The 21848-nt window shown below is 60.8% G+C and overlaps 1 protein-coding gene across 8 annotated transcripts; it reads left to right on the top strand.

Moving 5' to 3' along the window:
• Positions 1-231: 231 nt before the first annotated feature.
• On the top strand, positions 232-20852 carry DAZAP1 (DAZ associated protein 1). Of its 8 annotated transcripts, XM_060297450.1 has the most exons (13): positions 1067-4920; positions 5171-5561; positions 7503-7543; positions 8027-8193; positions 8466-8531; positions 9945-10055; positions 10881-10929; positions 13893-13975; positions 16281-16434; positions 17366-17395; positions 17495-17635; positions 18399-18575; positions 19965-20852. In XM_060297450.1, the coding sequence occupies exons 2-13, from the start codon at positions 5359-5361 to the stop codon at positions 20135-20137; spliced, it is 1395 nt and encodes a 464-aa protein (XP_060153433.1). In that variant the 5' UTR covers positions 1067-4920; positions 5171-5358; the 3' UTR covers positions 20138-20852. The 8 variants fall into 8 exon arrangements, with proteins under 8 accessions (XP_069901460.1, XP_030701509.1, XP_030701508.1 ...); XM_070045359.1 differs by lacking the exons at positions 1067-4920; positions 5171-5561; positions 19965-20852 and adding exons at positions 232-499; positions 19165-19958; XM_030845649.3 differs by lacking the exons at positions 1067-4920; positions 5171-5561 and adding an exon at positions 253-499 and having other exon boundaries at positions 9948-10055.
• Positions 20853-21848: the final 996 nt, after the last annotated feature.

The raw sequence follows: 21848 nt of genomic DNA, 5'->3' as shown, positions 1-21848 counted from the left end.
GCGCACGCGCCCCGCGCCGCCGCGCACGCACGCACGCTCGCAGCACGCGCACGCACGCGGCTCGATCCGAGCGCTCTCCTCCTCGGGGCGGGGCCGGCGCCAGCGCGCGGGACTCCACTTCCCAACGTGCCCCGCGGCGGCGCTTGCAGTCGCCGAGGAGGAAGGCCGACGCGCGGCGGCCAAGCGGCGGCGGCGCGGGCCCCGCCGCACGCACGCACGCACACGGGGCGCACCCCTGGCTCCGCCCCCGGAGGCCCCGTGCGGGAGCGCGCCCGGGCGAGCGCAGGGCGGCGGCGCGGGCGCGGGGACGCGCGGTGACCGTTGGCGCTGAGGGGAGGAGGCAGCGCGGCCGCCGCCGTTGCGCAGATCCGGGCCGCGGCTGTGGGGAGGGCGCCGGGGCCAGTGACCTTCCGGAGGCGGGAGCGAGCCAGGGGGCCCGGACGCCGAGCGCCTTCGCCGCCGCCGCCGCCATGAACAACTCGGGCGCCGACGAGATCGGGTGAGGACGCGCCGGCCCGCGCCGCCGCCTCGGCCGGCCCCCGCCCAGACCCGCCCGGCCCGTCAAGGTCACGCCGCGGGGCCGTGCCGAGCCGGCGGCCGGGAGCCCGGGGGCGCGATGGGCCGGGGGCCCCTGGGGGGACCTGGGGGTCCGGACGCCCCGCCGCCTCGTGGCCGGGGACCCCGAGCGGGAACCGGGGGTCCGGGGAGTTCTGTGGGTCCGGGCGCCTCGCCGTCTCGTGGCCGGGGACCCCGAGCCTCAACGGGGGGATCCGGGGAGTCCTGGGGGTCCGGGTGTCCCACCGCCTCGTGGTCGGGGACCCCGAACCTCCACCGGGGGATCCGGGGAGTCCTGGAGGTCCGGACGCCCCGTCGCTTCCTGGCCAGGAACCCCGAGCCTCACCTGGGGGTCCCTGCTGTTTCCTGACTGGGGGAGACCCCGCCGCCGAGCCGGAGTTTACCGCAGGGAGACCCTCGATCGGGAACCCGGGGTGGGGGGGGTCCGGGGCACCCTGTCTGCCCCCGCGCCTGGATTTCTCGCTGGGCGGGGGGGGGGGGCGGAACCGTCCCCGTGCTCGTGCTTTTCCTCGGGGACCTCGAACAGGAACCTGTGGGGTCCAGGGAGCCCCCAGCCCGTGCACGAACTTGGCGGGTCAGCGCACGTGGCGGCCCGGTCGGTGGGGGGGGGGTTCCAGTTCTGCCGCCGCCCAGCTTATCCCACTCGGGACTCAGCGAGTGCCCACTCCACCATCTACCCTCCTCCCAAGTGTAGTTTCGCAAACCGAAGGCCCGAGGGCCAAGGTCATGGGGGGCCGTCCCCGGTCTGCAAGCAGCGCACCCCGCAGTGTCCACCATCTCAGCGCCTCCGCGCCACCTGATGGGGTGTCTGCAACTGTTGTTTTTATGTTGCTGGAGCCCCTTCCTGCTCAGCCCCCACCTAACCCCCATGGGCGGGTTTAAGATAAAGAGAAAGAGAAACTTGGGAGGTGGACAGACAGGCTTGCTCCTGAGGTCTTTCTCCTTGGTGCAACTGTTAGTGAGAGAAGGTTTGTTATAGCTAAGTTTCCCTTTTAATTATAATCTTGCCTAATGCTAAACGAGCTGGAGAGGAGAGTGATCCCACAGGAGCCAGGAAATCCCATTCTGCCCTAGTCTAGGGGTTTGGTCTAGTTTTCTTTGCAGAGACTGGTTTCTACAGCATCAGCGTAATTTTACAGTTAAATTCTTTTTGCGGAGATGGCAAAACAGCCTGGGCTGGGTTTCCGAGGCCTTGTGTACATTTCTCCGTGCACTTAGCTTTGAACAGATGTGGTGTTTACAAAACGCTTGATTTGGTGAGTAAGTCATTGTTGGCTGGTGGGTGGCTGGCCTCACTGAGCCCCTGCCAGGTTCCAGCAGCACGTTACACCATAGGACATAAAGTGTGTTTTGTGGGCTCCCCCCTCCAGAACCCCACAGCATTTAGAGGACCAGAAAGAAGGCGTGTAGCTCCTAGCCTGCTTTGTTTAGGAAAGATGTACAGGCACTGGAAGTCTGAGCTGTGTGTCGGGTAAGTGAAAAGTTGCAGCGCTTCCGCTGGGAAACTAGGATGTGGGCAGCAAGAAAGTTGCGGCGAAAGGGGCAGGACCTGAGGGAGCGGCAGCAGGTCTTCCACAGCCACATGGGCCTCTTTTCCTGACAGCCAAGCCTTCTGCGGCCAAGAGGCTGACTTCTTTAGGCCTGGGCTGCCTTTTCTCTCGCCTGGGAAGGCAGGGAGCCTCCAGATCCAAGAGGCTGCCCCTCGGTGTGCCCTCGAGGAGACGGCCAGACAGGGGTCCCTGGCGGTTCACCCCTACAGCTTGTACCAACCCCTGGGAGATGGTGGAGCAAGGATCCAAGGCTGGGTCTGAAGGGTCCCACCCTTGGCACCGCAGACCCACCCCAGACCCATAGGCAGCTTGGGGAGGCCGCAGAGCAAGTAGCAGAACCAGGATCAGGATCAGGGACCTGCCTGGCCGCGTTCCCCTCGCCACCCTGGTGAATGCACCCAGGTTACCTGAGTTCTAAAGTTGTAGATGTCAGGTGTCCCAGAAACTTTATTGCTTTGCCCCAAAGCATTGGTCAGTTTCTGTTTGCTGTGGGAGGCTTGTTTCCGATTGCTGTTGGAAGTCCGGGTCCACCTTGACTTCCTTATCTGTGTGGCTGTTCTAGTTCAGTGCTCGTGACCTCATCCGGCTCCCTGGTGATGGGCCCTCTTGGAGTTTCCCGTGGGGGGGGGACCACCGTTGCCCACTTGGGGTGGTCACCGTGTGGGAGCGTGCGTCATGCTCAGACCATGTGGTAGTTATGTTATGGGAATGTGACAGTCTCACTGATCGCTGACGACACCCACCCTCCCCTCAGACCTCCTTCGCTTTGGTGTCTGGTCAGCCCCTCCCGAGCGGCTCCCAGGCCAGAGGGGCGGCTCCACTGTCGAGGGTACCTGCGTCCTCAGGAAGTGGGTGGATGCCTGGGGTGCCGCCCCATCGGGGATCTGCACTTTTGAGTTTGAGCCTTTGAAGGCAAAGCTTCCCTGCGTCTGGACTGTACAGGGGCTGGTGAGGCCACTGCTTTTAGTTCATGTTTTCGTCATCTTGGCTGTCACAGTGGCCCGAGCAGAGCCGGGGCGGGTCTTGAGGGCAGAGGTCCAATAGGAGCAGCAGGTGTCACGTGTGGCCTCGTGGAGCCAGGTGCCACGGGCGAGCAGATGTCCTCCCTCCTGGGCCGCCCAGCGGGACAGGTGCTCACCTTGCTGAGGGCCGGGGAGCGGTCAGGGTTGTGTCCCGGTCTCCTCCGTGGCCTTGGAGAGTCAGCTTAAGAGGGGTCCCCGGACTGAGGTTCTGGGGGCTGATGTGTCATGGAGCCGGAGAGGAGTTTGAGGGGGGTTTTATCTGGCAGATGTGGTTCTGCTGGCGTTCCCCCGGGCTGGTGAGACAGGGACCCTTGGATGTGACTGAAGGCAAGGGAGGGTCCCAGGGCGAGGAGGGACCTGGGGGAGGGGAGGGAAAGCAGCACTGGGTCTCTGGAGAGAGGTGTGGGCATGGCTGCTCAGGACAGAAACGCGGGAGGTGGGTGATGGGGGGGCACATGAGGGCTCAGGTGACTTAGCACTGGAGGGGTCCTGGGGTGGAGCCTGTGGGTCCCTCATGGGCGTGGCTCTTTCTGGAACGGTTACTTGTGGAGGCTTTGAACGCAGAGAGCCTTCCGTTGAGCTCTGGCTGGCCCCGTGGGTGTAGACCGGGAGCATGCAGGGCCGAGCTTCCTGAGGCCTGTGGGCGTGAGCACCCTTTGGGGGGGCCGCTGTGTGGTGGGGCAAGAGGTGTCCTGCCCTGTAGGGGTGGGGGTGGAGGGCCTTTTCTCTGGGGCTTCTCTCTTGCATTTTGGAGCTGTCTTGGGCTCTGCAGGGTGTGGAACAGCATCCCTGGCCCCCACCCCCTCGATGCCAGAAGCCACAGATGTCCCCAGACGTGGTCCAGTGTCCCCTGGGGGCAGGATTGTCCAGGTGAGACCCCTGTTTGGGAGCATTTGCTCTTTGAGGCCTGGTTCCCAGTGTGTCCATGCCACTCGCTTCCGTGGGTTAGGACGTGTGTCCCAGGGCTGTTGGACGCCTGTACAGTTGGCTGTGATGCTGGGGGCTGCTCCGCTTGACTCCCTTCTGGTTCTGGCCGTTGCAGTGGGCCCAGCACCTGGACTTGGTGGCGTGCTGCCCTCTGTGCGGGGCCCCTCCTCAGAACCCCTGCCCTGGGTTGCGCTGGACCTCTGTAGCTTCAGCTCTGACTCCTCCCTTGGCAGGGCACACCGAGGCTTAGAAGGGTCAGGGGACTCGGTCAAGGTCACTCCCAGGGTGGCCAGGCTAGAATTGGGGGCACCCCTGCAGGGGAGCGCGGCTGTGTTTCGGCGGAGGTCGCTGTCTGGGGGGCTCCGGCCAGCGGGGGTTGGTGGGCTGTGGTGTCTTTTGGGAGCTGGCGCGCCTCCCACGTGCTCAGCGAAGGTCAACCCAGGCTTTCCATGTGTTGTGCGGCCCCATAGTTTGTGAGAGGTGATCTCACCGGCCGGTGGAGGGAAGCCCAGCCTGCGGAGTGAGATCCCTGCCCCGACCACTGTCTTTGGGGTGTCCAGTCTGTCACAGCAGAAGGGCTGGAAGTGGGGTGGCTCCCTGGCTGCAGAAAGGCGTGAACACAGGCTGTCGAGGAGAGGGCCGCCTGCCGGACCGTGTGAGGGGTCCTGGCCTTGGCCCCCTGTCCTCCTGGGCGCGGCATGTGGTGCCTGCCGTGGGCAGCCTGGGCCGGGGAAGCCACCGGAGCCTGACTTTCTGGTGTACATACCACACAGTTGCCCTAAAGTACCCAGAGCAAGGACAGGGGAGTCATCCAGAGCAGGTTTCCATTCAGCAGCCGGAAGAGGGTGAGTGTTTCCCAGACCCCAGCACCTGGTCACTTGTGCCAAACCCCTTCCTGGAGGAAGGCAGCGATCCCATCCCGGCAGTTGGGGTGCATACCCCGGCAGCCAGCGCTGACTGCAGACCTCTTCTCGGGTCTCCAGGGATGGAAGGGTGTGACAGAGCCAGGAGGTCCCCTGGGGGCAGGGTGGGGTCTGTGGGAGGGCCCCCCAGTTTCCAGCTTCAGCTGAGTGATGACTCTGGCACCCTTCATAGCAGGGAAGGGCTGGAGAGAGGCTGCCACGCAGGGTCAGCTGACCCTTCATCTGCTGAGTTGTGTGTAAACGCCCAGAAAGGCCTGAGGTCATCTGGTGCCAAGCAAGTCTGTCTGGGCCACCCCACGACGGCAGCAGGGTGGGCAGAGCCCGGCGCCCTGTGCAGGTGTGTTGGCTGTGATACCGGCGATGGCGCCAAGTCTGCCTAGAGCCCCCGAGTCCCTGCCACCGCGAGTCAGCGAGGTCTCCCTGGGCCTTCCGGAACTTCCATCTGCAGACAGGGAGCAGGAGGAAAGGAAATATATAAAGCACCCAGCACAGCGCTGGCATGGGGTCTCCGGTCACAAAGAGCTCTCTCCTGTGCCAGCTGTGCTCCTGGCATCTTCTCAGGGGTGAGCAGCTTTCGCCTCCTAGTTTATATAACTTGGGACTCACAGAGCAGTGGCAGGAACGGGGGCACAGTCGCCACGATCTCCTCACGCCGGCCCCGCTGCATGCTTTCCATGCCACGTTCCAGCCCTGTGCGCCTCTGGACGCTCCTGTGTGTCCTGTTTTCCAAGAACAGAAACGTTTTCTAAATACAGCACAGTGATAAAATCAGGAAGCACATATCAACACCATATCATCATCTAATACACAGGGCAGATTCCGGTTTTGTCAATTTGCACAGGTGATGGCCTTTCTCTCTCTTTTCCCCTTAACATCTGATTTTGAAATTTAAACGAGGGCTGGAACCTGGACTGGTCAGACCAGTTCCTTCCTCCTCAGCGGCATGGGGGTTGGGTTGCTTGGAGGGACTGGCTGACAACCTTCCTGTCCTGATCACATGCAGGCTAAACAGAGGTGGGTATTCCTCTAAGTGAGTTGGCGTTTGTCTCAGGTTTTTTGAGAATGCTCCAGCTCCTTTGTTTCTTCAAGCTGCTTTTCCACAGCAAACCCGTTTGTGCTTGTGCCCAACGCCTGGGCACAGAGGCGGTCCATTGCCAGCCTCAGGGCCCTTCGGTCATTGCCTGCCTGGGTGCCAGGCCCTGGGGCAGTGGGGTACAGCTGCGGGCTGTACTCCCCAGGGTCTCTGGGAGGCAGGAGGAGCCTGGTCTGACCTCGCAGGGATGCGTAGGGGACAGGACAGGAAGGTCACGAGGCCCGGGTGTGAGCTGGCCTCCCGATCCAGAAACGCGCTCTGTGTCGGGGGACGGGGGCATGTTGAGGATGGCAGGGGCCACCTGTCTGGGGTGGGGAAATTGTTTCTTCCACACTGAGTTTCTCTCCCCCAGGCAGAAAGCCGCAGTGGGAGGGACCCCTGAGTGCGGCTAGGGCCACTGCCCTGCAAGGGTCTGTCCTTGCATCCCAGCTGCCGGTTTTCGGGCGCTCGGAGGCTCAGCGCGCTCAGCCTCGGGGGGCTGTTTTGTCTTCACGCCAAGCAAGGTGGGGTTGGCTGTGGATGGGGACAGTGCCTGGGTGCTCTTCCGAGGGTGACGGTGTCATTCCTTTCCCCATGGCAGCAGGTGGGGTGGAGAGCCCCGTCCCCTGCCTGCCCTATCACACCTGCCCCGGATCGGGTTGGGAGCCTGCAGCACAGGGCACCTCTCCGTTCACTTAGGCCCAGCCAGCCTGAAAGTGGCGGGCAGTGGAAGGTTCCTGGGTTCTGGACCCACCCCGGGACTATGTGGACACTAGGCAGGGAGACCACCGGAAGTTTTCCTCTCAAACATTCTAGGGCACCTGTCCAAAAGGACAGCCCGGGCCACCCTGCCACGTCTGAGCTCCAGGGACCTCCCCAGTGATTTGTGGGTCCTTACTTGTGACCACGTGCTGCATATCCCAGCTTTGTCCTAAAGCCCTCATCCCCGCTGTCGTCCGAGTTTGTTGCGTGGGATCTCAGCTCTGGACTTGGAAACCTTTGGTGTTTGCTGAGCAGTTGGGAAGCTGCCCCGTGATCCTGCTCCCAAACTGGCACGGTAGGGGGTGCCGTCGATCTCTCTTTTCTTACTGTGGTTGAGGTCAGCGTGTACTTGCGACTTGGGATGTTCTAACTCTCACTCCAGCCCCGTGGGCAGATCTTGGAGGCCTCTTTCATGCCTTTGACTGATGAGGCTGGGCCACGGCCATGCCCCGGGTTACCACCTTAGGGTAGGCCAGATGGTCGGCACCTTGGGCAGAACCCTCTTTTTTTGCGGGGGGCGCTGTGCCATGCAGCCTGCGGGATCTTAGTTCCCTGTCCAGGGCTTGAACCCAGGCCACGACAGTGAGCGCCGAGTCCTAACCACTGGATCACCGGGGAGTTCCCAGGGCAGAACCCTCTTGACCCTGAATGTTTTCTCGTTGCATTGCAGGAAGCTCTTCGTGGGCGGTCTTGACTGGAGCACCACCCAAGGTAGGTGCGAATGGACCTCGGTCTTTGGATTGTGTGAATTGTCTTTAATTCCTGACTTATTTATTGTCTTGGTTTCTGGGAAGGGGCACTTGATCAGGAGTTGATGGGGGCAGAGATGAATGATCGTGGGCTTTGGAACTTGATCTCGTCCTGATGCTTCATGGTCATGGTCATGGTCACAGTCGGGGAGGATGGCCAGCTCTGAAGGCAGAGGCTGTTGGCGTGTGGAGGTGGAGCCAGGAGGGCTAGGGATCCGCTGGCTCTGCCTACTTAGCTGTGGCCTTTTTTCTTCCCGCGGAGATGGGGTGCACCTTCCCTTCCCTGGCGCCCCGTCCTTCACCCTCTCCGCTGCCCCCATGTCAGTGGATCAGCCAGTTTAAAGGTTCCTAGCTGCACACTTTACAGGTCAGGCTGATGGGCTGGGAGTGTGTGACCTGCCTAATGCCCTGCTGTGCATGTGCGTATGTCTCGATCTTTGAGCAGAGACACTGCGCAGCTACTTTTCCCAGTATGGAGAGGTTGTGGACTGCGTGATCATGAAAGACAAGACAACCAACCAGTCTCGAGGCTTTGGGTTCGTCAAATTCAAAGACCCAAACTGCGTGGGCACAGTGCTGGCCAGCAGACCACACACCCTCGATGGCCGAAACGTGAGTGCTGGTCCCCGAAGAAAGCTCTCTGTCTTGTTGTGTGTGGTTCCTGGGCGTGCCTCTGTGCCCAAGCTGTGGTGTGTGTGTGTCGAGGACTGCTTTCCCGTGGGGTTGGTTTGAAGGGTTAAGGCTCTGAGCTTAGACTGGGTGCTGGGCCAGGATGCGGCCCGGGCCACCTGATGGGCCCTGTGCCCCTGGCCCTGCTGCTCACACCTTCTCTCTGGGGGAAGCAAGCCTCCTGTTCACCACTGCTCCTTTGAAACTTCCAACAGATCGACCCAAAGCCCTGTACGCCTCGGGGGATGCAGCCGGAGAGGACGCGGCCGAAGGAAGGCTGGGTAAGGGGCTGGGGGCTCCTGCTGGGTGTCCCGCAGCCGCTGATGCGAGGGGAGCCGTGTCTCCGACCTGGGTCCTTGCTCACTCAGACTGAGCAACAGGAGGGCTTCCACCATGAGGTTGAGCAGCTGAGAACGGCTCGGGTCGATTCGGTGTTGGAAGTTTTTTATCTCGTAGCCGAGAAGTTTCTTATTAGTCTACCTTGCAAACGACGGCTCACAGCCATCTGTCGTTAGGAACCTTCCGTTGTATCCGCGCCGACTGCTCCTGGCCCCCCACCGCTCAGTGCTCTGCTGACTGCTCCTCTCCAGGGAGGAGGCCTGCTGAGTTCAGAACCCACCTTGGGACTCTGAGCCGCGTGTGCCCCCCGGCGCCAGGCCAGCCGTCACCCAGAGTGCCCTGTCCTCGAGGAAAGCCCTGCTGGGGGCTGTGCGGGGCTGGGGCCTGGGCACCTGCATTTCCATCAGGGGCCTCAGACCAAGGGCGTATTTTTCCCGCTTTCTGTTAGGAAATATCAAATACAGAAAAAGAGTGGTACAGTGAACACCTAAATAAAACACTGCCCAGATTCATCAGTGGTCAGCATCAGTGATCTACACAGTCGTCCCTCGGTGGGATCTGCGGGGACTGCTTCCAGGACCCCCGAGGTGACCAGAATCCACAGACGCTTAAGTCCCTTATGTAAAATGGCCTGTAACCTACGCACGTCCTCCTGTGCACTTTAAACCATCTCTGGATGACTCATGATACCTGATACAGTGTAAATAGTTGGCTGGTGTGCGGCAAGTTCAAGTTTTGCTTTGTGGAACTTTGTGGAATTTTTTTTTCTGAATATTTTTGATCCACGGTTGGTGGAATCCAAGGACACAGAACCCGTGGCTGTGGGGGCTGGCCGTATGTGTACCCACCTCTGCGCCTGCCCCTGCCGCTGGCACCCTGCCCCCACGCCCAAAAGTGCAGCCTCTGCGTCCCCAGCTGCTGGTGTCTGGGGGGTGGCAGCGCGGGGTGTCCACAGAGAGCGGGGTCCAGGCCAGAAGGCGGAAGAGGTGGCAACTGAGCCTCAGTTACCAGAGCTTTCCAGCGTCTGTGCGTCACCAGCTTACACACTGCCCCTGGAAGCGAGCCTGGTCTGCCAGTTTGGTTTGTGCAGGCCACCCTGGTACTCGTTCTCCTCTCCTAAAGCCCTGGGTTCCACACCGCAGAGCTGGCAGGCGCCATGGGTGGGCGTGCTTGGGGCGCCCCATCCTCTGTCGGCGGGTGGACACGTTCATTCGTACAGCGGCCGTTGCGGTTTTCTGGACTCACTGGGCTCCTGGGGTTCTGGTCTGACCTTCAGAGGCCACACCGTGCACAATAGCGGGGAGTGTTAGGAAGTTTCCCCACGTGAACTAACCATCTTCTCCTCCTTGAAACAGCAGAAAGGACCCAGGAGTGATAACAGTAAATCAAATAAGATATTTGTCGGTGGAATTCCTCACAATTGTGGTGAGACAGAGCTCAGGGAATACTTCAAGAAATTTGGAGTGGTGAGTTCTCCCCGCGCCAGCAGCAGGTCGGTCAGGGCGGGAGTGGCGCAGCCCTGTGTCCTGGGGAGGCTGAGCCTGGCACAAAGCAGACCAAAGCCCCATCCATTCCCTGCATGGCCAGTTACCATCCCAGGAGAGGACTTACTGTAAATGGGGCAGACTGACCTCCTGGAAGGCCCTCGGGTCGGTTGTAGCCACTGTGGTGGAAAGCGCTAGATGGTGTCAGGAAGAAGGGGCTGGGCTTGGGTGAGGCTTCCGCCCCCTCCCCTAGGATGGGGGGCGGGTGGGTTTGTTTTCTGGAAGAGGCTAAAAAACTTTGGGGAGCTGAGTTCTAGCGGGGCAGACAGGACACAGGCAGGGCTTAGGGGGCCAGTGGGCTGGGAGGCTGTCCCCTCATCCGAAGCAGAGACACGAAGTCCCCCCAGGCTTCCACTGGCCACGCGTGCCCCGGCTGCAGCGTGCTTGCCTGGTGGTACCTGTTTGTACCCAGGGCCTGGCAGGAACTTGTGCGGAGTGGACGAGGAAGGGAACGTGGTGGCCCAGCCAGGCCGGGGACTCTGATCCCGGGTGGGAGGTCCTGGCTCTCGTCTCCCCACTGGAGCGTGGGGCCTGGGCCCCTGGTGACCCGCCACCTACCCTGCCCCGTGAGCACCCCTCGGCCTGCTCTCGGCCCCATGGGTCTCAGAGCCCAGGAAGCCGGCCTTTTGCCTCGGAACTTCCTGCACTCGGCAGGCAGTCCCAGGCAGCGGGGGCCGGGAGTGTTGTAGGCAGATGTGCCTGTGCCACCTGCAGACCTGGGCCCTCAGACGCCCATCTCCCTTCCAGGTCACGGAAGTGGTCATGATCTACGACGCGGAAAAGCAGAGGCCTCGAGGTAAAAGAGATGGAGTTTGTCCCTGGCCTTCCCCTCAGATGGCAAACTATCTCACAATTAGGTGGTGGTTGTAGCGAGCCTTGCCTCAGGAGAGGGTGGTTTGGAGACTGAAGTCCCTTCCCACGCAGCCCCAGCCTGTCTGCTTCCCAAGGGCAGGCGGTACAACCTTTTTTTTTTTTTTTTTTTTTAAGCTCGTTCTTTTGAAGTTTTTACAACTTGGCATGAATTTCAACATGGTTTATGTTTTTAAGGGTGTCCTGAAAGATTAGTCTTTCTTTTAAATTGTGAACTTGCTCAATTACGACCATCTCCTGTTTTAAGTTCACTCCAGCGAAGTCAGGAGTCTCATTTCATGTCGTCAGGCTAGGTCTGCCCCAGCTCGGCTTGAACGTGGAGTTCCCTTGATCCATCCCATGCTTTTTTTTCTTTTCTTGTTCTTTTTTCCGTAAGTCCCCTAAGTCGGCGGGGCGGGTGGGAGGAGGGCAAGGAGCCGCCCCTGCGCGCCCGCATCAGCCTCCCCCGCCGCCACCTGCACGTCCACTGTGGTTTGCGGGGCTGGGACACTGGGCGCCCAATTTCCGTGCCCTTTGTTTTTCTTTCTTTTTTTTTCCCCCCCGGCTGCTGCTGTTTGTCCCTGCCTCTGTCCCTGTTTTGGTTCCTGAACCGCTTTTGGGCCGGCCTTGTGAGCTAGGTGCGCCAGGCCCCGCGGCCCCTGCCCAGCCCCTCGAGGCATCCAAGCGTGGCCGGCGCCGCCCACAGCATGCGCCCGCCATGCTGGAGAATAGTTTGCCATTTGAACCTCATCCTCCTCTTCCTCCATGATTAAGTAACGTATCCTCACTTCATGTCGATTAAGCTGTTAAGTCTTAGTCTTAATTTTAATGTAGACGTACATGCTTAGTGACATACTTAAGTGTTTCATAGTAAAGTACAGTAATGTTAAGTAAGTTGTTTTTCCTTTTCTCTCTGTGAATTGTTTGTGATTAACGATATCTCTTTAGATTTCTCTTCTCCAGGTGCTAAATTATATCACACAGGTACAGGCCAGTCCCGCAGTCAGAGGAGGGAGCGGGCTTTGCTCCAGTGGGGTGTAAACGAAGTTTCAGTGTGTTTCTGTTCCGCTTCCTCAGCGGTGATGTCGCCTCTTGACAGACAGACGCGTCCCTAGAAGCCCTGCCCCGGGGCTCCTTCCCCACGACTCACCGCCTCTTGCACTCTAAGGACCGCGAGCCCTGTGGCTTCAGACACTCCTGCACTTGGAGAAAACGTTCACTTTCTCACATGCCGTTCATCACCCATGTTGTGTTCCACCATTTGCCTCCGATCTTGGGACGCCTTGGGACGTGGGGGTCCCGAGGCTGCTCTTAGTCACCCCGTGGGCCGCCTGTGGTCCTCAGCCCGGGCCCGGGGGCGCCAGGCAGCCGGCGCGGGGTCTGGGCAGGAGGGGCTGTGGGAGAGTGCTTGGGGCTCGCCCCTCGGCCCTGTTCCCATGTAGCTCCTGCCATCATCCTCCGCCGTGGGGCTTGGCGAGTCCCTGTGCGGCCCCCAGTGCTAGGCGGGTGGAGGGTGGGAGCCGAGCCAGAGCCAGCAGTTGGTCAGCGGGCTCCCCGAGAGCTCGTCCCTACTTTCTCTCCTTCCTGAGTCTTCTCCGAAGCCTCCCTCCCTCGCTCCCTCCCTCCCTCCCTCCCTCCCTGTCCCTCGGTCCATCTGAGGCTCCCCATCCCCGCCCCGGGGCTCAGTCCCCACACACCTCAGCCGCTGCCTTTGCTCCCTCATGCCCTCCCGCGTGCCCGCCACTGCGGCCTGTCTCCTCCGGTCTGTTCACAGTTCCTCCCCACGCCGTGTGCAGGTCCTGTATGCGTGTGTCACGCTCAGGCAGGCGCGTGTGCGGAGAGGACGGGCCTCCCGGAGAGGCTGCCGCCTACCGTTCTGAGCTGCCTTCCCTCCTCCATCCTTCTCCCACCACAGTTCTGCCAGGAGTCTTTCCACACGGTCCACACAGCTGTGCTCCCGCATCCTTCTTTGCTCAGCTGGAGAGGCCTCCTTCCTGGGCGCTCCCTCCCCTGCCGCCAGGGGCTGCCCCCGCCCCCTGCGTCCACCTCCTGCGGTGCTCCGTGCCCCTCCCCCCACACCCATCTTCCGCCCCTTCTGGGCCCTGGCCCTTCCCCTGGCCTGTCCTTTGTTGTTCGGGGTCTTCCGGCAGCTGGCTGCCGTGGGGGGCCTGTAGTGCTCAGCGCAGATGGGCCCTGGGGAGCCAGAGCAGCAGCCTGAGGGCTGGACACTCCATGCTAGCCAGGCAGCCGCGCTCACCAGACCAGCAAACTTCGTTTATACTGCACTTTCTTGTGTTTGGGAAACGCTAAATTGTTTTTCCCTTTGAAATTGTCCTTTTGATGACATGGTGCCTCTTGCTCTTGCTGCCGACAGCAGTGTTTGACCTGCTGGAACCCACTGTGGCCTGTATCTCTGTGTATTTATGCAGCTACGTATAGATAGACACCTGTATACATACGTACGTTACCTTGGCAGGACTCCTCGGGCTTACCCAACAGCGTTGGGCAAGCTTGGCGAGGCTCTAACTGGTAGAGACGTACCTCTGTTAAGGCGCTAGAACAATGTACGGCTGCTGTCAGCACTAGCTGCAAAGCGACTGCCAGCCGAGGGGGAGGACCCTGGGTTTCAGAAAAGCAGAAGCGCACCCACGACACACCTGGGGCTGCCCGCCAGCCGGGCCCTCACCGCCCTGCTGTCCGGGCTGCTGCTAAGATGCGCCCCTGTGATTCCAAGGTCATCTCTGTGGAGGAGGCGGCGTCTGGGCTGAGACGTGCTCATGCCCCACAGCCTCGCACACTTGCTTCGCTGAAACCCTCGGTCGATCCCTCGGCCCGTCCCTAATACTGTTCATCATCCTGTTTTGTGTCACAACACCCTGCTACCTTGATTCACTCTTCGTCGTTGGCTAGGTTTTGGATTTATTACTTTCGAGGACGAACAATCAGTGGACCAGGCTGTCAACATGCATTTTCACGACATCATGGGCAAAAAAGTGTGTAGTTGTAGTTTTATTTTACCTTAAGACCAAACTAAGTCTTAGGCAACCTCGGGATTTCACTGGAGAGGAAATCCCTTGACAGGAGGAGGGCCGGGCTAGTCATCCCAGGACCCCCAGCTGGGGGTCGGACCCGGTTTTCGGAGCCCCTGGCTCTAGAGCCCCTGGGGGGCGGCCGGCGGGGCGGGCAGGCTGGTGTCCAGTGAAGTCACGGGTTGCCTCAGGCTTGGTTTCAGTGACCACTCCTTCAGATGTGTGTCCCCTCCCCTCCCCTCCCGTCCCACGCCGGCCCGTAAAGTGCCGGGCCGTGAACCTTTGAGAACAGGTTCCGTGTAAAACTGAAGGCAACGTAAACATCCTGAAGGATTGGTTTTCAAATTGGGTCACTTACTGTGAACTCGGTACCGGCCACATGCTCCTGATAGTTCTTAACTCCATGCAGTCAAGTGACCTCTGGTGTTTCATCTTCATACTGTGTTGCTGCCACGGAGGGAGCCTCTCGGGAGGTGGCCCGACCCCTCATTTTCCGGCCCTGAGCTTGCTGAGAACTTGGCTCTCACCTGAGTAGCCGGTGGGGGGCTGTGCAGTCGCCCAGGCTGCCGCCCGTCCCAGGCCCTCGGCTTGTCCTCGTCCCCTCGGCAAGCCCAGCCCTTCTGCCGGAGCCCTGCGTCGGCTGAGACGTGGAGGGAGTCTGGCCCCAGGGGTACCCCCCCCCCGCCCCTTCGCTTTACAGATGGGCGGCTGACTCAGTTCCACGCGAACCTGACTGTGCAGGAGATACAGTCATGCTCTCAGTTTGAGACGTTCATTGATGCTTCTAGTTTAAGGTTAGGTTGCAGATTCCAAGGGTGTGCGCTGTTATGAACACACGTTCAGAAGAGCCCGTGTCCCATGTTTTAAGGTCCTGTGGCGTTTACAACTGGGGAGAAGTGAGGTCCTCCTTCAGGGACAGAGAGGCCCGCTCAGTGCACGGATCTGCTCCCAGGGGCAGAGTCCAGCTCCAGCCCTGTCTCGAAGGGCTGGGGCCCACTTGTAATTAAAAGCTAAGGGCAGAATAGGAAGACTGAAAGAATATATATACTTCTTAAATCACAGGGCTGCTTTGCTTTGTAAGCAGGAACCAAATTCCCTTGAGGAAAGTGTGAAGACTCATTAATTTGAGTTCTTTGAAATGGGTCCTCTGGTCCTGCTTTCGCACCGCCCTGAGCTACTGGGGATTTTGTTCCTGTCCATGGAGCATCCTCGGGGCATCGGAAGGTGGGGTCTTTGTGCCTCTGTCCCCCGCCTGTCTGTCCTCTCCCAGGAATGCCTTTAGGCAGAATTGATGGGATTCTGAATACAGGATGCTTGGCGCACCAGGCTGTGAGACCCCAAGGACAACTCCAAGTGAATTCATTGTCTCTTTCTCCTTGCTAAAATTTATCCTACAAACAAGAATAACTGGGGATTCTAGAATGCTAACGCAGCCCTGGAATCGGGGGTCTTTGCTGTCAGTCGGCCCACATTGGAAAGGCTGTGTAGGCGGGGCTAGGCCTGGTGGGATGGGCACCTCGGTCCCCTTGTCCCACCCTCCACATGCTGTGGCTCCTGGCACGTCCAAAAGCGGAAGGGTCCTGGGCTGCTGACCTAACACAGTATGAAGATTGCTTACTGATTCAAATGTCCATTTTATTGCATGTTTGTTTACTTTTTTTGTTAGATGTAATGTAAGATTCTCTTATCACATCCATTCCCTCTGACATTATTTTGAGTTAATTGAGATTCTTTAAGCGTTAGCCTGGGGAAGGTAAGTCTTTATCTTCCATTAGACATTTTAAATAAAAAACCTAAGTAAACCAACTGTGTTTCTCAGGTATGAGCTGAAGGGCGAAGGCAGGGCGGGGGCTTTGGAGAGGGCCTGCACAGCTGGCCGGCGGGGCCAAGAGGAGGGCCACGATGGTTGGCCTGAGCCTGACCTGCGTGACCCTGGGTTGACACTGCCCCTTAACTTGACTGAAAGGCCCCTGTCACGCACAGAACTCTCTGCGGACTCTTGGCCCTCAGCCCTGCTCTGCAGTGGGTGGGGCTTCATGTGACTTACAGTTGGATCTGTTGTACCTGAGAAACATTTTTTAGACAAAAGAATTTTAAAAACTTTTTTAAGAAAAAAAGTTACTGGCCTAAATAAGGTTTATAGTTAAGTATTTAGTTTTAAGTCATAATAAGATGCTAAGTGTAGTTGTAAGTTATCTGAGGGTGTGTCTGAAGGGAAGGGGGTCTGAGACCCTCAGCATCTCCCTAAACCAGAGCTCGATTTGTCTAGGTGGAAGTTAAACGGGCCGAGCCACGGGACAGCAAAAGCCAAGCGCCAGGCCAGCCGGGGGCCAGCCAGTGGGGCAGCCGGGTCGTGCCCAGTGCCGCCAACGGCTGGGCAGGTCAGCCCCCGCCCACGTGGCAGCAGGGGTATGGCCCGCAAGGTAAGGCTGGCGTCCCTCCCGACGGGCCCATCCACAGCTGGGACGCGCCCACTGCCACACGTGCGGGCTGTGGGGGCCGGAACCTGCGCCAGGGCCCCTCCCTGTCCAGGGCTGGGTGGGTCTGTCCCGTCTGCCGCCCACGGGCGCTGGGAGTGCTGGGCTGGTGCCTCCGGCGGAGGTCGGAGATGTGTCTCCAAGGGCAGGTGCCACGAGGCCGGAGTGGGAGATGGACGTGGCTGACTGTCTCGCAGGCTCTGGTCGGAGGCTCTGGGGAGAGTGGGGTTTCCACCCAGCGGGGAGGAAGCATGGCGTCCTGCCTCTTGAGCCCTTTGGGTCTATTCCAGCTCCCTGGGCTGTGGGCCCTCCGTGTGGGGCTGGCAGAGCTTTTACGGACAGCTTTGCGGGGAGGCTTGGGGTGGCCAGGGGCCCCGAGCCAGGATCCAGGAGCCTCCATTCCCTTTAGAAACCTAGGGAAGGAACACTGTCCAGGGAAGGGCACCGGGCGCCCCCAAGCTCATAGACTGTTTCTGCATGGCTCCAGGCTTTATTCCTGGTCTCTCCAGGGCTGGCTTTTAGAATGGTTTTTATTGCAAAACAAGCCACGGCTGTAGGGGACCATCTAGTGAGACCAGATGCCCTCACACCCACAAGCAGGGGAAGAACCAGCGCTTGGCCGGAGGCCGCCCTGGCTTCCTGCCTCCCAGCCTGAGTCCCACACATGCGACTGAGTCCCTGCTCTGTGGGCGTCCCCGCCCTCCCGACCGAGGGGCTGCTTGGAAGGGCTGGGGCCATGCGACCCAAGGAAGGCTCCCCTCTGACGTCTCCCCTGCACCCGTGATGCGTCGGGACACCAGGTCCCGCGGGGGGCGGGGGTCCCCAGTCCACGCCATGGCGCTGACGCAGCACCCACCCCTCTCTGTTTTCCCTGCAGGGATGTGGGTGCCAGCAGGACAGGCGATTGGTGAGTCCCTGTTGGGAGGAGATGGAGAGAACAGGGTGTGAAACTGGTGGATGGGGCTGGGGGCTTCTGCCCGCCCTCATCCTGCTCTCTGTGTTCCAGGTGGCTACGGACCGCCCCCCGCAGGAAGAGGAGCCCCTCCGCCGCCTCCGCCCTTCACCTCTTACATCGTGTCTACCCCTCCTGGAGGGTTCCCCCCTCCCCAGGGCTTCCCCCAGGGCTACGGCGCGCCCCCGCAGTTCAGTAAGTGGCCGCGGGCCCTGTCGGACACAGAGACCCTCTCCCTCCCCCACCCTCTTGCTCACCTTGATCCCTAGGGACCTGCTCTCCGTGCTTCACTTGAGGGGACTTGATTCACTTGCTTTGTGCCCAGCTGTAATTGAAGAGGCGCCCCTGGAGGGCTGGGGCGGGCCTTCCGTCCCCCAGCACCGTGGGTAGAGGGGGTGTGGCCACACGTGGTGACCGTGTGTCCATCAGGAAAGAGAAGTGCCTCACCTGATCCTGTAGGGCCGACAAGCAGCCACCTGAGTGTATCGTTCGGCCGGCAGGAAGTGTCTTCTGCCTTCCTTCCCTCGTGTTCCTTGGGGCGGCGTGCTCAGCGGCCCCCTGTGGCCAGGGACCCGGGACCTGGGACCGGGCAGTGCAGCCCTGTAGCCCGGACCAGGGCCTGCAGGCCACCTGATGACCGCGTGTCCTTACAGGAGGGGCGCCTGCTCCCGGCCCAGCCCCCAGCCAGTTTCATTTCTGATGAGGAAGAGCGGGGCGCCCTTCATGGACGGCTCACAACTTCCCGCCTTCCCAAGGCCACCCGGGCTGCGGCCCCGCCCGGCTAGGCGTGTGCTGCCAGGCTGGCCGCTGGTCGGGCTCTGCCCGGTGGGGGTCGTTTCCTCGGCTGTGGGCCCGGCCTGTGGGTGTCCTCGAGGCCTGGCTGCTGGGTGGAGGTGGTCTGGGCGGCTTCCTGAGGGTGAGCACCGCGTCTGTGTTTGTCTTTCCTGTCTGCCTGCAGGTTTTGGCTACGGGCCTCCACCTCCCCCACCGGATCAGTTCGCCCCCCCAGGGGTTCCCCCACCACCGGCCACTCCGGGGGCTGCACCTCTGGCCTTCCCGCCGCCTCCGTCTCAGGCCGCTCCGGACATGAGCAAACCGCCGTCGGCGCAGCCCGACTTCCCGTACAGTCAGTACGGTGAGTGCCTCGCTCCCCACATCCACGCGCCGCGGGGAGAGCTCGAGAGACCCAGGCTCGAGCGGGCCTTATGCAGGCGCTTGGTTTCTGGGGTCTCAGCCAGGGCGCTGGCGCGGAGGAGCATCCGCGGCTGGCAGACGTCCGGGGCCTTGTGCCTGGGGGCGCCCCGGTGGGCCCTGCCGCCTTGGGTGTCTGGGTTTGTAGGGCGCAGGGCGGGTGTGAGGGCCGTTCGACGTCAGCATTGTGCGTCCCCAAGGGTGCTTGCCAGGTGGATGCTGGAGCCCGGGGTCCGCACCCATCAGAGGAGCTCCTGTGGGGACAGGGTGGGCCTGGGGCTCTGCTGGCGCTGAACAGACGCCCCCAGCACCCCTACACCGCACGCTCTTGTTCCCCTGGGGGCCTTGCCCGGCCGCGGTCCCTGAGCATGTGGGTTCTCACCTCACCCGGAGCAGGACGTGGCGGTGGTGGCGGGTGTGGGGTCGCCGGCCCCCGGTGGGGGTGTGCGAGCGACAGCGCGTGTGCCCCTCCCCGCCCCTGCTCCTCTGCCGAGGCCGCCTGGGGCAGTCAGCCTGGTCTCGTCTCTTGCCAGGCCTGGGTACCTCTTCTCCAGAGCCGCCAGGCTTCGGCCCTCACTTTGTTTACACTCTTATGGTCAGGCTGAGCAGTGATGTGGCCTAGGTAGGTGGCGCCTCCTCCTCCACGGTCCCCACTGCCTGCGCCCGGGCCACGATGTCGCCTCCTCTGCCATCCTGGGCGGGGGTGGACTCGGCGGTGCCCTCGGGGACGGGCCCTTGCCGGGGCAAGGATCTCGTCCGGCCACCGCCCCGCTAGCCCCGAGCTCTCCTTCCATGGGGCAGCACGGTGGGCGTCTGGGCCCCCGGGACGGCCCCCTCCACCGCGCGTGGTGTGGGTCTGCTCCTGCTTGGAGGAGGGACTGCCCAACCTGGAGGGGCTGTGCAGGCAGCACCGTCAGGGCCAAGCTCTGTACCTGTACCTCAGGCTGGCCTGTCACGTTTCCTCCCATCCTGAAATCTGTGCTGAGTCCACCCTGTGGTCCACCCTGTGGTCCACCTGAGGACAAACTTTCTAGAAGCCTGTGGTCCACCAAGGCAGGCCAGATCATCTGTGTCTCCAGGCTCAAGGGCCTCTCCAGCCGTGAGGGCAGGGCAGTGAGTGGGGAAAGGGGCTGAGAGCAGACGGGACAGACGAGGGGTCCGAGGGGTCTCAGAGCTGCTTTTCTTTCTGTGCAAGACAGCTGCCCAGGGTCCTGCCGAGGCCCCCAGGTGGGCCCTCCACCCTCCGGGTCCATGCCTTGCCCCGCGCAGGGCCCTGGCCGTGGGTGCCAGTGGGAGCGGAAGTGGTCCCAACTCACTGAGCCCTTCCCCGCAGGTTACGGACAGGACTTGGCGGGCTTCGGACAGGGCTTCTCAGACCCCAGCCAGCAGCCCCCCTCCTACGGGGGCCCCTCGGTGCCCGGCTCGGGGGGTCCCCCCGCCGGCGGAAGTGGCTTTGGACGCGGTCAGAACCACAACGTACAAGGATTCCACCCCTACCGACGCTAGCCGCAGCACCTTGAGGATGTCGGGCGGCTGAGGCCAGGATTCAAACTTGTGAACTCGTGACAATCACAAACTTGGGGAAAATACCAACTGGAGCGTGGGGGGCTTCTGGCGGTGGCTGTGGGCATCTGGACCGAAGTTTTTAAACGTATTATTTCTCTAACCCATCAGCTCAATAAAAAAGTCACTGGTTCAACAACAGGGTTAAAAAAATTCTTCAGCTTTAATTCAAAACTTCAGGTTTCTTTTTCTTCCTTTTTTTTGCAATTATTTTCCTGAGCCTTTATTTTACCGTATATTGTAAACTTTTATGTTAAAGAAAAAAATATACATTTACAAATTGTGAGATTTTTAAGAGAAATTTTCTACAATGTATACTCGCTTATTTTTTAATTTAAAACAGGGTTTCTGTCGGCACTGGTGGAGGTGAGGGGCGTTTTTAGTCCCTCACTCCTGGCTTTGAGGGTTGGGACTCGTTGGTCCAGAAACTCTGGGAGCTTAAAGAAGAAATCTACTGAGTGTGTTTTGTTTTTTGTTTATTCTTTGCTTTTGTCGACTGGCGTGCCTGGCCATGTCTGCAGGTGCGCCGTGGGGCCGCGCTCGCCTGCGTCCGCTCTGGCGTCAAGGACCAGGAGGAGGCCGGGCCAGCCCATCTCCCGCGCTTGGGGCTTTAGGGCGTCCCCGCTGACCGGTTTGAATAAAGAAAGTGCGTTTGGATTAGAAACCCACGCTGTGTCTGTTATTCCCTCTGCTTAGAGGAGCCCCTTTCCGTGTGGGGAGCCCGGGCCCTCTTCGGCAGGTCTGGGGCTTTGGGGGATCTGGTCTGGTGGTGGTGGGGGGCCTGGTCAGAGCTGCAGACGCACTGTGAGGGACCCTGGGTCCCAGGGTTCAGAGGCCACTTGCCGGGCTCCGAGGAAGAGACGCCTGCACACACGTGGGTGGGGCTGGCCAGGCCACCCCCGCCCCTGTGGGAGTGACACCTGGACTGTGGCCTTGGGCGGGCCGCTCATCTTTCCATGAAGTGGGCCGTGGACATGGGTTGGGGCTGTCGGCACCCCCAGTTCAGGGCCGGTGGGGTGCAGCTCAGGGAGCTGAAGGTCGTCATGGTGGGCACTTGGTGGGGCCCAGCTGTTGTTCACAGGGCCCCAGAGGCAGGGCCAGGCCTGGGCAGTGGAGCAGCTCGAGTCCTAGCCAAGGGGGATCCCAGAGATGCAGAGGGAACCTGGGGGCCAGGGAGGCGGGGTGGGACGAGTTCCCACCTGCAGAGTCTCCTCTGCCACGTGAAGTGACGGGGCCGTTCCGTTGTCACAAAAACAAGATTTCAGAACATAAATCCCGGATGGCTCCAGTGTGCCAGGCTTGAGAATGCGGTGAACTAGACAGCCGGAGAGCCCCAGCCCAGTGCACTTTGCGGGGGAAGGGAAGCTTGGCTCAGCCCAGAAAGCCAGTGAAACGGGCATCTTCTCCCCCAGACCCAAGACGACCCTCCAAGACTGCACCCCTCCTCCTCCCATCCCTCCGGTTCACAGAAGCAGCAGGGTCAGGCAGAGTGGGGGGCCTCGTGCCCGCACCCTCCAGTCCCCCACCGCGTGTCGTCGCATTGTTAAAAGTTAGCTCCTTACATCAGCAAGATGAATTCTCTGCAAAATTACAGTCTCTTGGCCAAAGAGTGCCGTGCAATCATTTAAGGGGCTTCCAGCCAGCCAGGAGCTCC

This window comes from Globicephala melas, chromosome 3 (assembly GCF_963455315.2).
Source record: "Globicephala melas chromosome 3, mGloMel1.2, whole genome shotgun sequence".
NCBI lineage: Eukaryota > Metazoa > Chordata > Mammalia > Artiodactyla > Delphinidae > Globicephala > Globicephala melas.
Note: the sequence above shows the minus strand (reverse complement) of the source record. Positions and strands in the feature narration are given on the sequence as shown.